This window comes from Ipomoea triloba, chromosome 12, assembly GCF_003576645.1.
Source record: "Ipomoea triloba cultivar NCNSP0323 chromosome 12, ASM357664v1".
Lineage (NCBI taxonomy): Eukaryota > Viridiplantae > Streptophyta > Magnoliopsida > Solanales > Convolvulaceae > Ipomoea > Ipomoea triloba.
The window spans coordinates 920480-936738 of NC_044927.1; the positions used below are offsets into that span (position 1 = coordinate 920480).

The window sequence follows — 16259 nt, forward strand, 5'->3', positions numbered from 1 at the left end:
TAAAGAATGAAGAAAGTAAATTGATGCTCGAGCCTTTAAAGTCAAGTAGCACTAACTTATATCTTTAACTTAGAATGTTATATAAATATATAGCGTAAATTGTAAAAGAATAAATTATTTTCTAGGTCTAGAAAATATTGTCTCATCTAACAAGACATATAGACGATTAAGGTAAGAACACCTCTTAATATAAGAATATGCAAACTTTTTTAATAATATATGATAAGTTCTATATCAATGCACAATATGGCTCCCAGGTATGCTTGGAGGACACATGCGAGAGGATTTGTACTGTACATAAGGTACATTCGTCATTCGTGTAATAATTTTTGTGCATTCATGTAATAGATGTGGTGCATGTTGTAGTAGTCGCGAGGCTGGAGTTGTTATTGTGCATCATTGAAGAACTTACTGTGCATTATTGAAGAAGTCCATATTTTTCCATGTTAAGAGGTGTTCTCACCTAAACGCGATCTTAGTATGGTTCGCATAGCTGTGTGGACTAGTTCACAAAATAATAATTGAGTCATGCGAGGATAGGCCGGTAGATCATCTGCCCAAACTAAAAAATGGCCTATTAGTTACCTGGGCCCAATAACTTTAGCCCAATAGCGTTCCCGTGAATAGCCACAGGCTACGGCCCAATAAGGTATGTGGTTTTATTCTTTTTGATGACGTCAATCGATTGGGTGGGACCCACATCGGAGCAACATCTATGCCACGCGTCCATTCGCCAACCTCACCGCCATTTCACAGCTTCAGAACTTTCCAGTAATTCCAGGCGTTACTCCGGCAACCGCCCCCGATGTCGACCGTGAAAATAACACCGTCGGCGATTTCACTTCCTGTCACTATCAAACAACTCGCCTACCTTCACCGCGGACCTAGAATTCGGACTCATTTCTCCGCAAACCCGACCCGTCTCAGAGGCCAAGGATTCCGACGAGGCATGGTAGTCACTGCAATGTCTCCGGCATCGGAGCCTGTCGAAGTATGCGCTAAGGCCTCCATCACTATTCCTAACAGGCTAGGCGACTGTAAGTCTCCGGTACTCCAGGCATTGCTAACTACTAACTTCACACATTCTCACGCATTGCTGCAATTTTCAATTGCCGTACGGATTAGCTCCGGAAATGTTAATAGCTTGTCCTGTATTAAGTAATAATTGCAATGAATGCTGAAGAATTATGTTTGGATTGCGCTTCCGCTTCAGGTCCCTTTACTCAGAGAGTTTTGTTGACTTTAGAGGAAAAACATCTTCCTTATGACTTGAAGCTGGTTGACCTAAGCAACAAACCAGAGTGGTAATGTGAATGCTGAGTATGTTCTTCTTGTGATTGTAATCTATTATATGATTTTTTGTTATCAGAAACAGTTAGAATAACAAATTTTCTGTTTGAAAAATAATTTTGTTATAGGCTGTTCAAAATTAGCCCGGAAGGGAAGGTTCCTGTGGTGAAGATTGATGAGAAGTGGGTTCCAGATTCAGATGTTATCACGCAGGCGCTGGAAGAGAAGTTCCCTGATCCATCGCTGAAAACGCCGCCAGAGAAGGCTTCTGTGTATGTTTTGTCTATCATCTTTTCTTAGTTGAATCTTGAAGAAACAATGTTGAGCAGTCTTGTTCTGTTTCTTGTTGTGCATGTCTCATTCATAGGTATTGCATATTGTTAGGGTACATACTGTTCCTATGAGGCTCGGTACTCAAATCTGTGTTTGTTCTAGAGATCCTTAGATGTGTGACCAGACTGATCTATTCTCAACAGTTACAATTCCTTGCTTTCTCCATGGTTTAACATCACTTTGACGTTTTATACCTATTCCATAAAGCCCTCCAGCTCCCACAATGCACAACATGCTAGCTACTCATAAGCCCTTTCTATGAGACACTCTGACCTGCAAATTAGCTCACATGGACAATATATTCTCCTCAGATATAGTAGTAAGCAAGGTCTAGCTTTCAACTCTGTGTTTCCGACGCTATTCCTAACTATAACATCTATATTTACTTTCGAGTTGTATATGCTAAGTTTATGCCTCTACTCTCTGGTTGAATTGTACATTCTCACTATCAAATGAGTTGCTTCCTTGAGCATTTTAGGCCATGATGGTATTATTTCCTTAATGTGTTTTATAGTGGATCAAAGATCTTCTCCAAGTTTATTGGGTTTCTAAAAAGCAAAGACCCTGCTGATGGAACGGAGCAAGCATTAGTAGAAGAGCTGACTGCTTTTAATGATTACCTTAAAGAAAGTGTAAGTCATTTATCTTAGTGCATAAATGTATATCGTTTTGGTAAATTGAATTAACTCTGTTTGAATTGTTGAAATATTAGATATAACACATAGAAACTCCATTCATTTCATCCATTGTAATTTCTTCAACCAAATATGTTTTGCTCTTGATTTTGTTACAGAATATTTAAAAAAAAATTGCCACTGCATATTTCATTTTCCCTTCAGATTTGCTAGTCTCTGTTGGAGGCCTATAGTGTGCATCACAGAGATACCTTTGCTTTGGTGTTGAAACATATCTTCAGAGAAGTGACTGATCATTTCATACCTTATTTTTTGAAGGGCCCATTTATCAATGGAAATGAGGTGTCTGCTGCCGACTTGTCTCTAGGACCAAAGCTGTATCACATGGAGATTGCTCTGGGGCACTACAAGAAGTGGTCAGTCCCAGATTCACTTATCTATCTGAAGTCATACATGAAGGTATGCCAAACTTATTCCTGTTCTTTGCAAGAGAGATTGATTGAGAGGCCTAGAGAAAATAGGACAAAAATCTGGGTCTTGAACTGATTCTTGTTCTCTATTCATAGTAGCTCATGTCCATTCCCTCAAATACTCAATCATCTGTTATTATCTCCAAATTACTGGTTATGTCTGTGTCTTTTCTGTTCATTTAGTGTTTGATGTTAATTAAATTCATGGCATGAAGCCTCAATGCCTCGTGGAACTGAACTTTGGACCTTGCTACAAGTGACTATAGACCCAATTTCTTGTTATGCGGGCAGATTTTGGGATAATTTCTGACTCGCTAGTGTTTGTAATGTGCTCAGGACATATTCTCCCGGGATTCCTTTGTCAAAACAAGGGCAGTGACAGAGGATGTAATTGAAGGTTGGAGACCAAAGGTCAAGGGGTAGACGATCCTCTATACATCTTCAGAAACATTTCAGGATTACATTACAAACCGAGGTACATGCAGATAGAAGTTAGCAACCCCACTCTTCTCTCATTTTTCAATATGTTTTTGACCATAAGAGATAAAACTTTGTATGCATCGTCAACAGTCATATACATATTTGTCTGATAAGCACTTATTATAACTAAAATTTCCAGTCTTGATGGAAAATGCATAATTCTATGTCTTCAATCCTTCACCACCATTTCTCTATACAGCTGATCTGCTCTACTTAGATTCCCCTTCTCCAAATGGCTAGAAATCAATTGTTTGTAGACATCCGAACTTGGAGTTGAGCATTGTGCTTTCATTAAACCTAGATACTTATCTGCTTCACTTAGTCTTCCATGTTTACAAAGACCAATTATCAACCAAGAAAACGAAGAAGAATTAGGAGAGATTGACCTATACTCCATCTCATAATAAAGCTTGAGTGCTGCTTCAATTTCACCTTCTTTTGCATAACCAGCAAGAAGCTGAGAGTATGTGTTTTCATCAGGAACAAACCCTTTATCTAACAGGACAGTCAACATCTCATCACCCTCCTTTGCATTGCCATTTTCACAGAGCCTTTCTGCCAGTACATTGAAAGCCAAACAGCTAGGAAGAAGCCCCATCTGCGTCATTTTCTCGCAAAAATCCAAGCCTTCCTTTAACCTTTCTGCATTTGAACAACCCTTTATCAGGCTGTTGAATGTCTCGAGGAACGGTTTCATGTTCATCCTCTCCATTTCCTGCACCAGCTGAATTGCAGCCTCCACCCTTCCCTCTTCACAGTATGCTGAAATGAAGGCATCATACACAAAAGCATTCCCTTCAAAACCTCTCTTAACCATTTCATCATAAACCTTCCATGCAGAATCCAAATCACCCATCTTCACCTTCCCAAAAACAATCAAAGAATAAGAAACCGTATCAATTATCATATTCTTCTGCAACATTCTCTTCAACAACATTAACCCATCTTCAACTCTGCCATCTTCTATCATCCCATGGATCAAACAAGTATTCACAACCACCCCAGGCTCACATCTCCTCCCATGAATCCTGCCCACAACATCCACAAACCATTGCAGCCTCCCTTCTTTACACAGAGCACTAACCATAATTTTAACAGTGGTTTGATTAGGGTTTATTCTTCTCTGAATCATATCCCCATATATACCCCAAACCATACCGTGCTTCTCAGATTTTTGCAGCACATGAAGCAGAGTATTATAGCTAACAACACTAAGCAGGAATCCATTCTCATCCAAGAACTTGCAGACATCAAGAGCACTATCTACCAGCCTCAGCTTAGAACAAACTTGAACGAACAAATCAAACACGAAAGGTACAGAATCAGTGATTCTATAACTTTGAAGCAGTGATTCAATAACTGCGAAAACGTCTGAATTGCCCAATGAGGGTTTGATCAACACTGACTCGAGCAATACCTTGGCATCCTTGATGAGCCTGGCCTTGACGAGAATGTGAACTGTGATACAGTACGTGGAAACCCCATGGTGAAAGCTCCCGAGTTTGGCTGACCAGTGGAAGAATTTCAGAGCTTGCTTCGCATTGGAAGTGTCCTTAAGATTGAGGAGGATTTTGTTGACGAGTGGGTGGGTGAATTGGACGGAATTGAATTGTTGGGCAAGGGATTCCCAGGTCTGGGGTTTAAGAAAGGAATTGTAGACAGCGGTGGCTATGGCGTCGTCGATTTGGAGCGGTGGCGGTTCCGTCGGAGCTCGAGCGTAGAGTCTGGAGGCTTTGGCGGCTGAACGGCCGGCCACGGAGAGGAAAGCGCGAGACAAGGTGGCCATTACCGGCGATCTCAAATGTGCTTAAGTTTTGACCGTCGCCGTCTTACACGGCGGAGATAGCAGCTCAGAGTGAGATCTAAGACACGGAGTTAGATTTAACGATGGAGAATGTTTGGAAATGACCAAAATAGCCCCATAACAGAAATATGCTTTGGAGTAGCTAAGAGGTATGTTTGATTAATAAATAAAATTGTGATTACAATATGTTAAAAGTCTGATTTTGTTTTGAACGTAAGGAGCGCTAATAATTCAACTAACCATATCGGGTGCAAAGACGAGCATCTCCATATCTCTGGAAATGGGCTTGAGCAGCACCTCGGCGTCGAAATTCTTGACGGTGCCGTGGTGGGTGGTGGCGGCGATGTGGAGGAAATACTTGACTCCGGCCACCACCTGCTTCTCCGCCTTCACCACCTCCTTGAATTTCAGCAACTCCACCGCCTCCAGATTCTTCTGCTTCAGCCCCTTGTTGTACTCCGCCACGCAGTACATCCCCATCCCTTGAATCCGCTTGTTCGTCTTCGCGTCCTTCACCGCCGTTCTCCCCCCGGATTTCACGTCCAGATGGACGGCGCCGTCCTGCGTCGACCCCCCGCCGTTCACTTGGCCTGTTGACAAGGCTACGGCCACGCCGGAAACGGCCAGGAAAAGGCTGATAAGTCGTCCCATTATTATTTTTCTTTTATTTATTTATTTATTCAGAGTGTGGAAATGATGGGTACAGAGATATATATATGGTGGATTGTGTATGTATAGTGTGAGGGATACCAGAGTCGGCGGCGTTGGATGGTGCATATTCTGCAACAATGGTGGGCTGTCGTGCCATTTCATTCAGTTTAAGCTAGGAAACCCAAAAAAAAAAAACCGTAAAAAACAATATTATTGTTGATAGGATATTAAGATCCGACGAATCCGCATGCAAATTCACTTTAATAATATAATACTATATGTGTTTTTGGTCAGGCCACCATTTTTTCATTAAAAACAAAGGACTGATCAGATTGATTGTATGACTTTATGTGTATTAATAAATTTTTTTTTTGTATTAATAAATTATTTTTTTAATAATAGTAATAATTGTTTGATTACTTGCTTAGGGTGGTTATTAAAGAAGCTTAATTAGAATCTTAGATTGAGCTTCTAATCCAATAATAACAATGATTCAAAAGTAATGAAACATGTATGCTAGTTGATTATTTTGGTGTTGTGAAGATTTTTCATGGAACTTGAGTTTTTATAGAATTTTACTATTCATATAGATTATATATATGGCTAAAAATACAAAAATACAATGAAGTTACTATAGACAAATTGGAATTTGGCTCTCTACGCCACTCATTCTTACTATCTCTAGGTGTCCTAGCCTACCCGCTGAGAGACATGTGCCTCTCATGAGAAACATTTTGGCATTAATTTTTTTTATTCTTGTTAAAATAATGAAGTGGACAAACATTCCTAGCTTGTTCCTCTCGTATATTTTAGCATACATGAGACTATGAGAATTGAGAGGGATCATACTCATCATACGATATTTTAACACCCTTGACTTGCACGCAATTTGAGTGTCTCATACTCTCAAATATCTATAGATCAGATTTCATTAATTTATCTTCAAAAATCAATTATTGCAAAAAATTTCATTTCTTTGGTCGTTAGCTCCCCTATTTTATTATTGTTTTTTTGGTTTGGGATATTTTTTTTTTTTTGTTGTAGATTCACGGGGTTCGCTCCGGGAGGCACATGATCTGGCCCAAGGGGAATCATTGAACTACTCCATTGGGTTTTGGTTTGAGATATGGTATTTCTTCTTAATATACTTCTTATTATTATCATTGAAAAATAAAAATAAAAATAAAAATCAATTATTAATTTTCATTCAAGAATTTCAGATTCTTATCACCAAGCTAAGTAAGGACCTAAACTAAACACACCATTATTTTAAACAACAAATTAAAATCAATAATATGATATTATGTTTTACGTCACATCTCATCTTTGAACTGGATTATAACACTTTTTGTCTTTAGATTATACCATCAAATTATCTGCAAAATAACTTTTTTAACTTAATTCTAACAGAAAAAAAAAAATACTATTTTCTATAATTTAAGAAGGAAAGTTGTCATCTTTCCAAAAAAAAAGCATAATGCCATTACAACATGCTAAAGCATTCATCTCTGACATTGAAGGAAACTAACCAACAACATCGGATCCAAACCCGGCCGGACGTTAAGAATCCGGGAACTACACTACCGGCGGCGAACAGGAAAAAAAAATAAAATCAAATTAAACCAACCCAGAAGGAAGCTCAGCTGCGCTCTTTCATGGATATAAATTAGAACTTGCGGCGCATGAGAGTGGAAGGCGCAAAGGTGACGAGCTCCTTAGACGATTCTCCAGGGGCGACAAACACCTCGGCGTCAAAAGTCTTGACGGCGGCGGAAGAGTCGGCGGCCTTGACCCGGAGGTAATATTTAACTCCGGCCACCACCTGCTTCTCCGCCTTAATCACCTCCGAGAAGCTCAACATCTTCGCCGAAATCGCCGGATTCCTCTTCATCTTCAACCCCTTATTGTACTCCGTCACGCAATACCTCCCCAAATCTTGAACCTCCTTATTGGTCTTCACGTCATCGATCGGAATCTTCCCGCCGACGGCGCCTCCGAGCTGAGCACCCACCTGAACGCCGGAGATAATGGCCACGGCCATGGCTACCAGGATAAGGTTGAATCCTCCAATTTTCGCCATTATATTGTTCAGAGATTCTTTATTTATTTATTTTTTTTACTTTTTATATAATTTATTTATTAGCAACAGTAGAGATCTGTTGAGTGTGGTGATGAGGGTGAGGGGGTTTGAGAGGTATATATAGTGGCATGGATGGGTTAGTTGTGAGGGATTCCACGTTAAGCGGCGGCGTTTTTTTCGGGCAGGTATGAAACTAACCTTAAAAAAGTGATGGAGAAGATTATATTATTGTTGATAAGATCCGATCCGAGTAATTATCGATCTGCATGCAAATTCACTTCCATCGACGTCCATCCAATCTTGTTCAATTAATCTTTTGTTCTAACTAATTTAATTAATGGCGGAGTAGTTTAATAATTTTTTTTTTCCATCTACCTTGTGGTCTGACAAAACGAAAGGTCATAGGTTGAAGTCAAGGATGTTGGTATAACCGAGTAGATACTACAAATAAGTTAGATTAAAAAATAATGAATTGAATATAGATTCAAAATTTGTGTTATATTGTTGAATATAGAGTTCTGTAATTGTGAATATAAAGTACTAAAATTATAAATATAGAGTACAAAAATTATGAATTAGAGGAACGAATTCTGAAGACAAACAGCAAGGAAATAAGCAATTTTTTTATTAAAAAAGAAAAAATTCAGACAAGGTCATTTTGAAGCAAAACGACATTGCTTTGGACCCAGGTCCACCTTGCAAGGTGGACTCGGGTCTATAGCATAACAATTGGATGGAGTTATAAGTTGGCCAAATTAGCCCACTTATGGGGTACATGTTTGGTATGATAGACTTGCAATTTTTTTTTTTTTTTAAATTTTACAGGAAGGGTGATACCCAGTACATTATTCAGAAATACCAGTTTGCTTCCAAACCGGAATACCAAGCCTGTCGTCATCTAAAATTGGATTCAAGTCAATAGGGGGCCTATTGAGCAGTACCGTCACCCAGTTGCCAGACGCAGATTTGGCGAGCGCATCCGGTTGGAATTGCAATTTCATTCATACCAAATTTCATGGAATTTCTGTTTGATTATTTGGTTGGAGGGAATTGCAATTCTATGGAGGAATTACAATTCCACAGACTGTGGAATTAGAATTTCACAATAAATTACGTTTTTGTATTATTATACAAAGACATTTTAGTTTTTATTCGTTTTTTCCTTCCATTTCTCAACATTGTTTATATTACCAAATAATAGAATTTGAATTCTCACATTATTTTGTAGAATTTGAATTCTCACATTATTCTTTTTCCCACGGAATTACAATTCAGTTCCTTTCTAATTCCTTCATTCTAACAAAACGCCCCTTAGTGGATAGAAACCATGCTTGATAATTTTATTTTATTTTTTGAATTCTTAGATTAATCTTAATTGTAATGGAAAAAAAAAATTAGAAAGAATTGACATTGAAATTTGGGTAAATAATTTAAAATTTAAATATGCATGAAAAATGTCACTTTTAAATTTAATTTTGAATTGTAATTTTTTCTTTTTTGAACTTTTATGCATTATATTTGGACACAAAATTTTTATTCTAGACTGCAATAACTTGAAGTATAAATGGTGATGAGTTTTGGACTCAAATAATTAAGATTTTCTAAATCGATCTTCTAGACTTCTTGACATTATGTTTATTACATTTATAAATAAAAAATTATTATTATAGCGAAATCTAAATGTTAAAAAAAATCACATTCTCCTTATGTTCTTTGTCTTTACCATTTTATGCCAGGATATATGGAGGAGCATATATATATATATATATATATATATAATATAAACCCAAATATGTAGTTTAACTATATACTCCGTATTAATTAGTGCGCGCGCATACATGTAATTATGTAAATAGTGGGACGGTTCCTTAGCTTGTAACCCAAAATAATGTTAATATGCTATTTATGTTTTTTAAATTATATATATATATATATATATATATATATATATATATATATATATATATATATATATATAAAACAATGGCATTACAACATGTTGAAGCTAGCATTATATATCCATCTTCTATTCATCTGATGTCTGGCATATATTGAAGGAAACTAACCGGGGACTAACTACCTACTACGCATGCATGCATGACAAAATACCAGCCACGCCACGCCACGGCGGCGGACTGACCGGAAAAAAAAAAGAGTATCAATTTTGTGTGGTTGGTGCAAAGGCGAGCATCTTCTTAAAAGATTCAGGCGGATTGATCACCAACTCGGCGTCGAAGGTCTTGATCTGGCCGTCGGAGCCGGCGGCCTTGATGGTGAGGTAGTACTTCAATCCGGCCACCACCTGCTTCTCCGCCTTGATCACCTCCGAGAAGCTCAGCCTCTTGGGACCGTTCTCAGGATGCTTCCTCACTTGCAGGGACTTATTGTACTCTATTACGCAGTACCTGTTAAAGCCAGGTTTATATTAGGCACAAAGTCTGATTGAATAATAACTTCCAATTAAATTACTTAGTAAACCTGACACCAATTATAATTAAGGCGCTAATATATAATATATTAGCACCAATTATAATTAAGGCGCTATATAATATATATTATTAGAGAAAATCTTACTGTATATGTACCTCCCCAGCTGTTGAACCTCAATGTTGTTCTTCACGTCATTCTCCTCTATTCTCCCGCCTGAGGCCGCCGGTCCCAACCCCTCCGCCTGCGCGGCGGCGTAGCCTGCCAACCCTACAACCACGGAAACCACGAGGAGAAGGTTGAGTAGTCCTGCAAGTTTGGCCATTTTATTGTTTTTTTTTTGAGAATCAATTCAACAGATGAGATGTGATCTGTTGTTTATTTAGAGTGTGGGGAAGAAGATGAGGGAGGGAGAGAGGTATGTATAGTGGGTTGGTATGAGTAGGTCTGAGTACGTGAGGGTTACCGCGTTAAGCGTGGTTGGTTGGGTGGCTTTTCTTTCAGTTAACAAACCTTATTGTTGGGAAGAAGATGCCTGATCCCAAATTATAGTAGCAAACTTAATTTTATGTCAATTATGTTACTCAATTGGTAACAACCCAAGTAAGTTGGTTAATGTACCATTTTTTCATTCAATGATAGTTTTTTTCTGTGAATATATAGTTAAAAAAATGGGAATATATATATAGATTTAAAAATTATGTTATATTGTTGAATATAAACTTCTTTAATTGTGAATATAAACTTTTGTAATTGTGAATATAGAGTTCAAAAGTTGTGAATATAGAGTTCTGCAATTGTATGTGAATATTTGAGTTATGTAATTTTGTATATTGAGATCTAAAATTGTGAATATTCAATTCTAAAATTGTGAATATATATAGAGTTAAAAAATTATGAATATAGAGGAATGAATTCTGAAGACAAACGGCAAGTTAACGACAAAGAATAAGCTAAGCAATTTTTTTTAAAAAATTTTAGACGGCGTCGTTTGTTTCAACAAACGACACCATTTTGGACCGGGTCCATGGCATAACAACTGACAGGGATAGAGTTTCACTAGCGGATGGAAGCAACCTCTCAAAGTGAGGGCTCCTTGTGTGCAGACGGTGCAGTAAGCAAAAGTGGAAGTGGACTCAGTGCAGTAAGCAAAAGTGGAAGTGGACTCTATGTTCAATTAAGTCTGTTGGGCTGGGGCGTCCTTGGGCCGGAGTTGGGGATTCAACCTTTTGGTAGGGTCACTATTACCATTCCAAATGAAAGGTCGCTTGGAATGTTGAGCATACTATGGATATGTTAAATTGTAATCACAAAACAATAAGTTAGAGTTATAAGTATGCCAAATTAGCCCACTTATGGGTCGTGTTTGGTATGATAAAATTGGTTGGAGGAATTACAATTTCATACTTCACAGCATGTGAAATTAGAATTTGTATTAGTATACAAAGGAATTTTAATTTTTACATTTTTGTATTAGTATACAAAGGAATTTTAATTTTTATTCATTTTTTTCTTTCAATGTCCAACAATTTTATTCATGTATACCAAACAATAGAATTTAATCTGAATTACAATTCATTTCGACATATGGCAGGATATGAATGACCAAGCATGCATGGAGTAATTAATCTCATGAGCATACAATATATAAGCACAAATATGTAGTTTAACTATATATTAGAATACGAATGACCAAGCATGCATGCATGGAGTAATCTCATGAGCATACAATATATAAACACAAATATGTAGTTTAATTAACTATATATTAACTTATACTTTTAGTTGAAGGTTCAAATGTCGGGAGCTCAAAGGGTACGTGTGTGTGGGGGGAAATTTAGCATTTTCGTCTTCTCTTCTCCCTATTCATTCCCTTTCTCTTCTCCCTATTCATTCCCGTAAATATGATTGGCATCAAGAGCATCGGTAGATATATTTAGTATGGGAAATGTAAATGGACCTAGTCACTATTTTATGACCGAAAAAAAATAATTTTTCTTAACTTTAGTTAAGGGTTGAGCGACTTACCTACTACACATTTTTTAATAGTTTAATATGCTATTGATATTTTAAAATTATATATACATATCTCTTATTTCCAAAAAACAATGCCATTACAACATGTTGAAGCATTATATTATATATATCCATCTTCAATTCATCTCTGTGATTGAAGGAAACTAACCGGGGACTACACTACCTACTACGCATGCATGCTTGACAAAATACCCGCCACGCCACGGCGGCGGACTGACCAGAAAAAAAGTATAAATTTTATGCGGCGGCGGCGGGTGCGGCAGCGGGTGCAAAGGCGAGCATCTCATGAGTCTCATCGGGCTTGACCCACATCTCGGACTCGAACGTCTTGGTCTGACCATCGGAGGTTGTGACATTGATGGTGAGGTAGTACTTCACTCCCGACACCACCTGCTTCTCCGCCTTTATCACCTCCGTGAACACCAGCCTCTTCGCTTCGTTCTCCGGATTCCTCTTTACGTGTAAGTGCTTGTTGAACTCCATTACGGATTTCCTCCCCAGATTTTGAACCACCGCGTTGTTCTTCACGTCGCTCACCTCTTCTTTCCCGCCTGACGCCGCCCCGCCGGAGGCCGCCGCAGCCGCCGGTCCCTCCGCCTGCGCGGCGGCGTAGCCTGCCAAGGCTAGAACCAAGGAAACCACGAGGAGAAGGTTCAGTAGTCCTGCAACTTTCGCCATTATTGTTTTTTTTTTTGTTTTTTTGGAGAATGAACAGATGAGATCTGATGTGTTGTTTATTTAGAGTGTGGGGAAGAAGATGGGGGAGGGAGAGGTATTTATAGTGGGTTGTTTCAGTTATAACAAACCTTGAAAAGCGGCAAATTTGTTGATAAGATCCAACAAATTATCGAGGAAGAAGATGCTTGATCATCCGAAATTATAGTAGCAAAAAACTAATAATTGTTATGAATATAATAATAATGTGTGGCCATTATCTCAGTTATTGTATTTCTGGACATATGAAGACTCAAGTGTCCTTTGGAGTACCGAAGGGTTAATGTTGTTGCCTATATATAGGCCTATGTATTTCATTTGTAAATGTATCAATTCATACGATGAATAAGAAATTCCCTTCTCTCCGATCCATTCTCTCTTGCACTTCTTCTTTGTTATTATTCTTGCATTCCATTCTTGCTCTGTTTGTTGGTGTTGTTGCTTGCAATTCCTTTAGTTTCATAACAATAATTAACGATAATGGTCTATTTTCAAAAATATGATAGTGGTTTGATCTATTGGATGGTTTTCTTAGTTTGAGTCAATTGATCAGTTATGGACAAACTAATAAGCTAGCATGCATGCAGGATTTATCATGTGCACATTCTTAAATAGTAATTACGAGTTTCCTTCGTCACTAAAAAAACTTACAGTTTGAAGTATGGAATTTAATAGTAACGACGACTATAGTTAAACAATTTTTAATTAAATTGTAACGTAAAGTTTATTAGCAATATAATTACTTATCATACAGATTTCTATTATAAAAAGAAAGCTCATCACAATCATCACCTAAGGATACACTTTGTGTAAAGCTCTCACCTTATAATCCTAACTAACAAATTAGATGATTACAAAGTGATATGTCATATGCATGCAACATGCATTAATAGTTATCTAGCTTCTACCTAGTTAATATTGCAATGGTAGTCTATGCAGACATTGTGGGCAGTGGCCACAATCGGGTCCAAATTTGTATTGGCATTATGATATATAACCCACACCAAAAAAAAAAAAGAACAATTTCATCTCATCACTTTCTATAATAATACATTAATTAATAAATAAAGATAATTAAAATATGTAAGCAATGTGGATATGAATTTGGCTAACAATCCTTTGTGTCAGTTTGAACTTTGAAAGGACGGCAACAAGTGCAAGCAATAATTATATTATAGTGCCCGCATGAGTATTTCCGTAGGTAACAACATGAGTAAAAGTTTGCGAAAAAAGATTAGAAATTGAGTCACACTAGCGAAGTGAGAAAAACTCTTTGTGTGCACTGTGCAGGTGTTCAGCTCATAGAGCCATTCTAAACAAAAGGTCACAGGTTTAAGTCGTGTTTGGTATGATAGAATTTCAATTCCATTATTACCAAATTTCATGAAATTTCTATTCGATTATTTGGTTGGAGGGAATTACAATTCTACCTGTGGAATTAGAATTTCACAATGCATACATCGTGCATTAATTTCTCCTCTGAATTAGAATAAATATATTTGCAAACCTTCTCTTTTAAAACGTGATACAAGGACCCGTTATCTATATATTTTATCATGTTATGTGTCTCTACATTTACCATGTGAAAAGAAGTTTTAATAGGTTGATATTTGAAATTTAAAAAAAAAAATGGGAAAGCAAACATAATTTTGTTGTGAGTATTAAATATATGGAAATTTAGCATATTTAGCATATATGGGAAAGCAAACATAATCAAAATGACTTCCTGCAATTTGATTCTTATTTACCCTTTAAAAAGTGAAAATGTATTAGTAGGAATTGAGATTTTCGAATAGTGGGGCGAGTTACTTAATTAACCCAAAAAATAATGTTAATATATTTATGTTCTTAAATTATATATACAAATCTCTTATTAACAAAAAACAATGCCATTGCAACATGTTGAAGCTAGCATTATGCTATATATCCATCTTCAATTCATCTCCGGCATTGAAGGAAACTATCCAGGGACTACACTACACTACCTACTACGCACGCCACGGCGGCGGACTGACCGGAAAAAAAAGCATCAATTTTATGCGGCGGCGGGTGCAAAGGCGAGCATCTCATGAACAGTCTCATTGGGCTTAACCCACATCTCGGCGTCGTACGTCTTGGTCTGGCCGTCGGAGGTGGTGGCCTTGATGGTGAGGTAGTACTTAACTCCGGCCACCACCTGCTTCTCCGCCTTGATCACCTCCGTGAAGATCAGCCTCTTGGCACCGTTCTCAGGATTCTCCTTCACTTTCAGGCGCTTGTTGAACTCCATCACGCTTTTCCTCCCCAGATTTTGAACCTCCACGTTGCTCTTCACGTCACTCACCTCTTCTTTCCCGCCTGAGGCCGCCCCGCCGGAGGCCGCCGGCGGTCCCTCCGCCTGCGCGGCGGCGTAGCCTGCCAAGGCTAGAGCCACGGAAACCACAAGGAGAAGGTTCAGTAGTCCTGCAACTTTCGCCATTTTATTGTTTTTTTTTTTTTTTTGGAGAATGAACAGATGAGATCTGATCTGTTGTTTATTTTGAGTGTGGGGAAGAAGATGAGGGAGGGAGAGGTATTTATAGTGGGTTGGTGGCTTTTCGATCTTTCTGTTACGTTAACAAACAAATTAAACCTTAAAAAGCGAGAAAATTGTTGGAGTTGATAAGATCCAACAAATTATCGAGGATGGAATTGAAGACGATGCATGCTTGATCCGAAATTATAGTGGCAAACTTAATTTTATGTCAATTATGTTACTCAATTGGGAACAACTCAACTAAGTTAGTTTCTTGACTTGATAACCATCGAATATTGATCGCGGGTTTTCTTTGTCACTCAAAAAAAGAATTTATAGTTTGAAGTGTGGAAGTGATTTATTAAAATAAGTTCACAATCACAATTCAAAAATACACTCTATATCATACTCACATCCTAACTAACAAATAATCAGATGAAAACCATCATCACCAAATATCATATCTATGCAACATGCATGAATAGTTTATCTAGCTTGCTTCTAGCTAGTTCATATTGCAATGGTAGTCTATGCAGACATTGTGGGTACGTAGTCACAAATTATATTGTGGACCATGGTCTACAATAAGTGTTTTAGTTTTAATTAGTTTTTATTCATTTTTTTTTTCTTTCAATTCCCAACAATTCTATTCTAGGCCACTACCAACCCTATTGAGAGATAGAGCTAGCCTATTCGTTATGGGGAATCAATGCTCCGGGCCGAATAGAGCTTACGGCACCTGGCTTGGCTTTCTCCGCCCCGCGCATATAAACCCCGATTTCTTATCTTCCGTTTTAGAAAACGCAATTTTTTCTTCATGATAGATGTGCAGCGCATTCTGTAA

General features: G+C 37.8%; 7 protein-coding genes across 7 annotated transcripts; 2 read left to right on the plus strand and 5 right to left on the minus strand.

Moving 5' to 3' along the window:
- The first annotated feature begins 734 nt into the window (after positions 1-734).
- Positions 735-3367, plus strand: LOC116000003 (glutathione S-transferase DHAR3, chloroplastic). Its single transcript, XM_031239992.1, has 6 exons — positions 735-1037; positions 1214-1304; positions 1419-1562; positions 2138-2255; positions 2577-2717; positions 3065-3367. Exons 1-6 carry the CDS (start codon positions 806-808, stop codon positions 3149-3151), a joined length of 813 nt encoding a protein of 270 aa, XP_031095852.1. The 5' UTR covers positions 735-805; the 3' UTR covers positions 3152-3367.
- On the minus strand, positions 3117-5334 carry LOC116000002 (pentatricopeptide repeat-containing protein At1g66345, mitochondrial). Its single transcript, XM_031239991.1, is given in 3 exon segments — positions 3117-3433; positions 3435-5070; positions 5253-5334. Coding segments are annotated over 2 exon segments (1659 nt in total). The 5' UTR covers positions 4995-5070; positions 5253-5334; the 3' UTR covers positions 3117-3334.
- Positions 4976-5977, plus strand: LOC116000004. The gene is made up of 2 exons (XM_031239993.1): positions 4976-5161; positions 5231-5977. Exons 1-2 carry the CDS (start codon positions 5103-5105, stop codon positions 5607-5609), a joined length of 438 nt encoding a protein of 145 aa, XP_031095853.1. The 5' UTR covers positions 4976-5102; the 3' UTR covers positions 5610-5977.
- Positions 5978-7329: 1352 nt separating this feature from the next.
- Positions 7330-7743, minus strand: LOC115998780 (cysteine proteinase inhibitor B-like). Its single transcript, XM_031238437.1, has one exon. The coding sequence runs from the start codon at positions 7741-7743 to the stop codon at positions 7330-7332; it is 414 nt and encodes a 137-aa protein (XP_031094297.1).
- A 2047-nt stretch (positions 7744-9790) lies between these two features.
- Positions 9791-10528, minus strand: LOC115998303 (cysteine proteinase inhibitor B-like). Its single transcript, XM_031237840.1, has 2 exons — positions 10329-10528; positions 9791-10148 (listed from the first exon to the last, which is right to left on the minus strand). The coding sequence occupies exons 1-2, from the start codon at positions 10493-10495 to the stop codon at positions 9902-9904; spliced, it is 414 nt and encodes a 137-aa protein (XP_031093700.1). The 5' UTR covers positions 10496-10528; the 3' UTR covers positions 9791-9901.
- Positions 10529-12231: 1703 nt separating this feature from the next.
- Positions 12232-12934, minus strand: LOC115998047 (cysteine proteinase inhibitor 2-like). The gene has a single exon (XM_031237499.1). It carries the CDS (start codon positions 12883-12885, stop codon positions 12445-12447), a length of 441 nt encoding a protein of 146 aa, XP_031093359.1. The 5' UTR covers positions 12886-12934; the 3' UTR covers positions 12232-12444.
- A 1874-nt stretch (positions 12935-14808) lies between these two features.
- LOC115998098 (cysteine proteinase inhibitor B-like) lies at positions 14809-15414 on the minus strand. Its single transcript, XM_031237571.1, has one exon. The coding sequence runs from the start codon at positions 15377-15379 to the stop codon at positions 14957-14959; it is 423 nt and encodes a 140-aa protein (XP_031093431.1). The 5' UTR covers positions 15380-15414; the 3' UTR covers positions 14809-14956.
- Between the last annotated feature and the right edge of the window lie 845 nt (positions 15415-16259).

Coding starts and splice junctions, on each gene's coding strand:
- LOC116000003 (XM_031239992.1), top strand. CDS start 806: ATGTCGACCGTGAAAATAACACCGTCGGCGATTTCACTTCCTGTCACT. Junction 1,563..2,137: donor CCGCCAGAGAAGGCTTCTGT/GTATGTTTTGTC, acceptor TGTGTTTTATAG/TGGATCAAAGATCTTCTCCA. Junction 2,256..2,576: donor ATGATTACCTTAAAGAAAGT/GTAAGTCATTTA, acceptor TATTTTTTGAAG/GGCCCATTTATCAATGGAAA.
- LOC116000004 (XM_031239993.1), top strand. CDS start 5,103: ATGTTTGGAAATGACCAAAATAGCCCCATAACAGAAATATGCTTTGGA. Junction 5,162..5,230: donor TGCTTTGGAGTAGCTAAGAG/GTATGTTTGATT, acceptor TTTGAACGTAAG/GAGCGCTAATAATTCAACTA.
- LOC115998780 (XM_031238437.1), bottom strand. CDS start 7,743: ATGGCGAAAATTGGAGGATTCAACCTTATCCTGGTAGCCATGGCCGTG.
- LOC115998303 (XM_031237840.1), bottom strand. CDS start 10,495: ATGGCCAAACTTGCAGGACTACTCAACCTTCTCCTCGTGGTTTCCGTG. Junction 10,149..10,328: donor GAGGTTCAACAGCTGGGGAG/GTACATATACAG, acceptor TGGCTTTAACAG/GTACTGCGTAATAGAGTACA.
- LOC115998047 (XM_031237499.1), bottom strand. CDS start 12,885: ATGGCGAAAGTTGCAGGACTACTGAACCTTCTCCTCGTGGTTTCCTTG.
- LOC115998098 (XM_031237571.1), bottom strand. CDS start 15,379: ATGGCGAAAGTTGCAGGACTACTGAACCTTCTCCTTGTGGTTTCCGTG.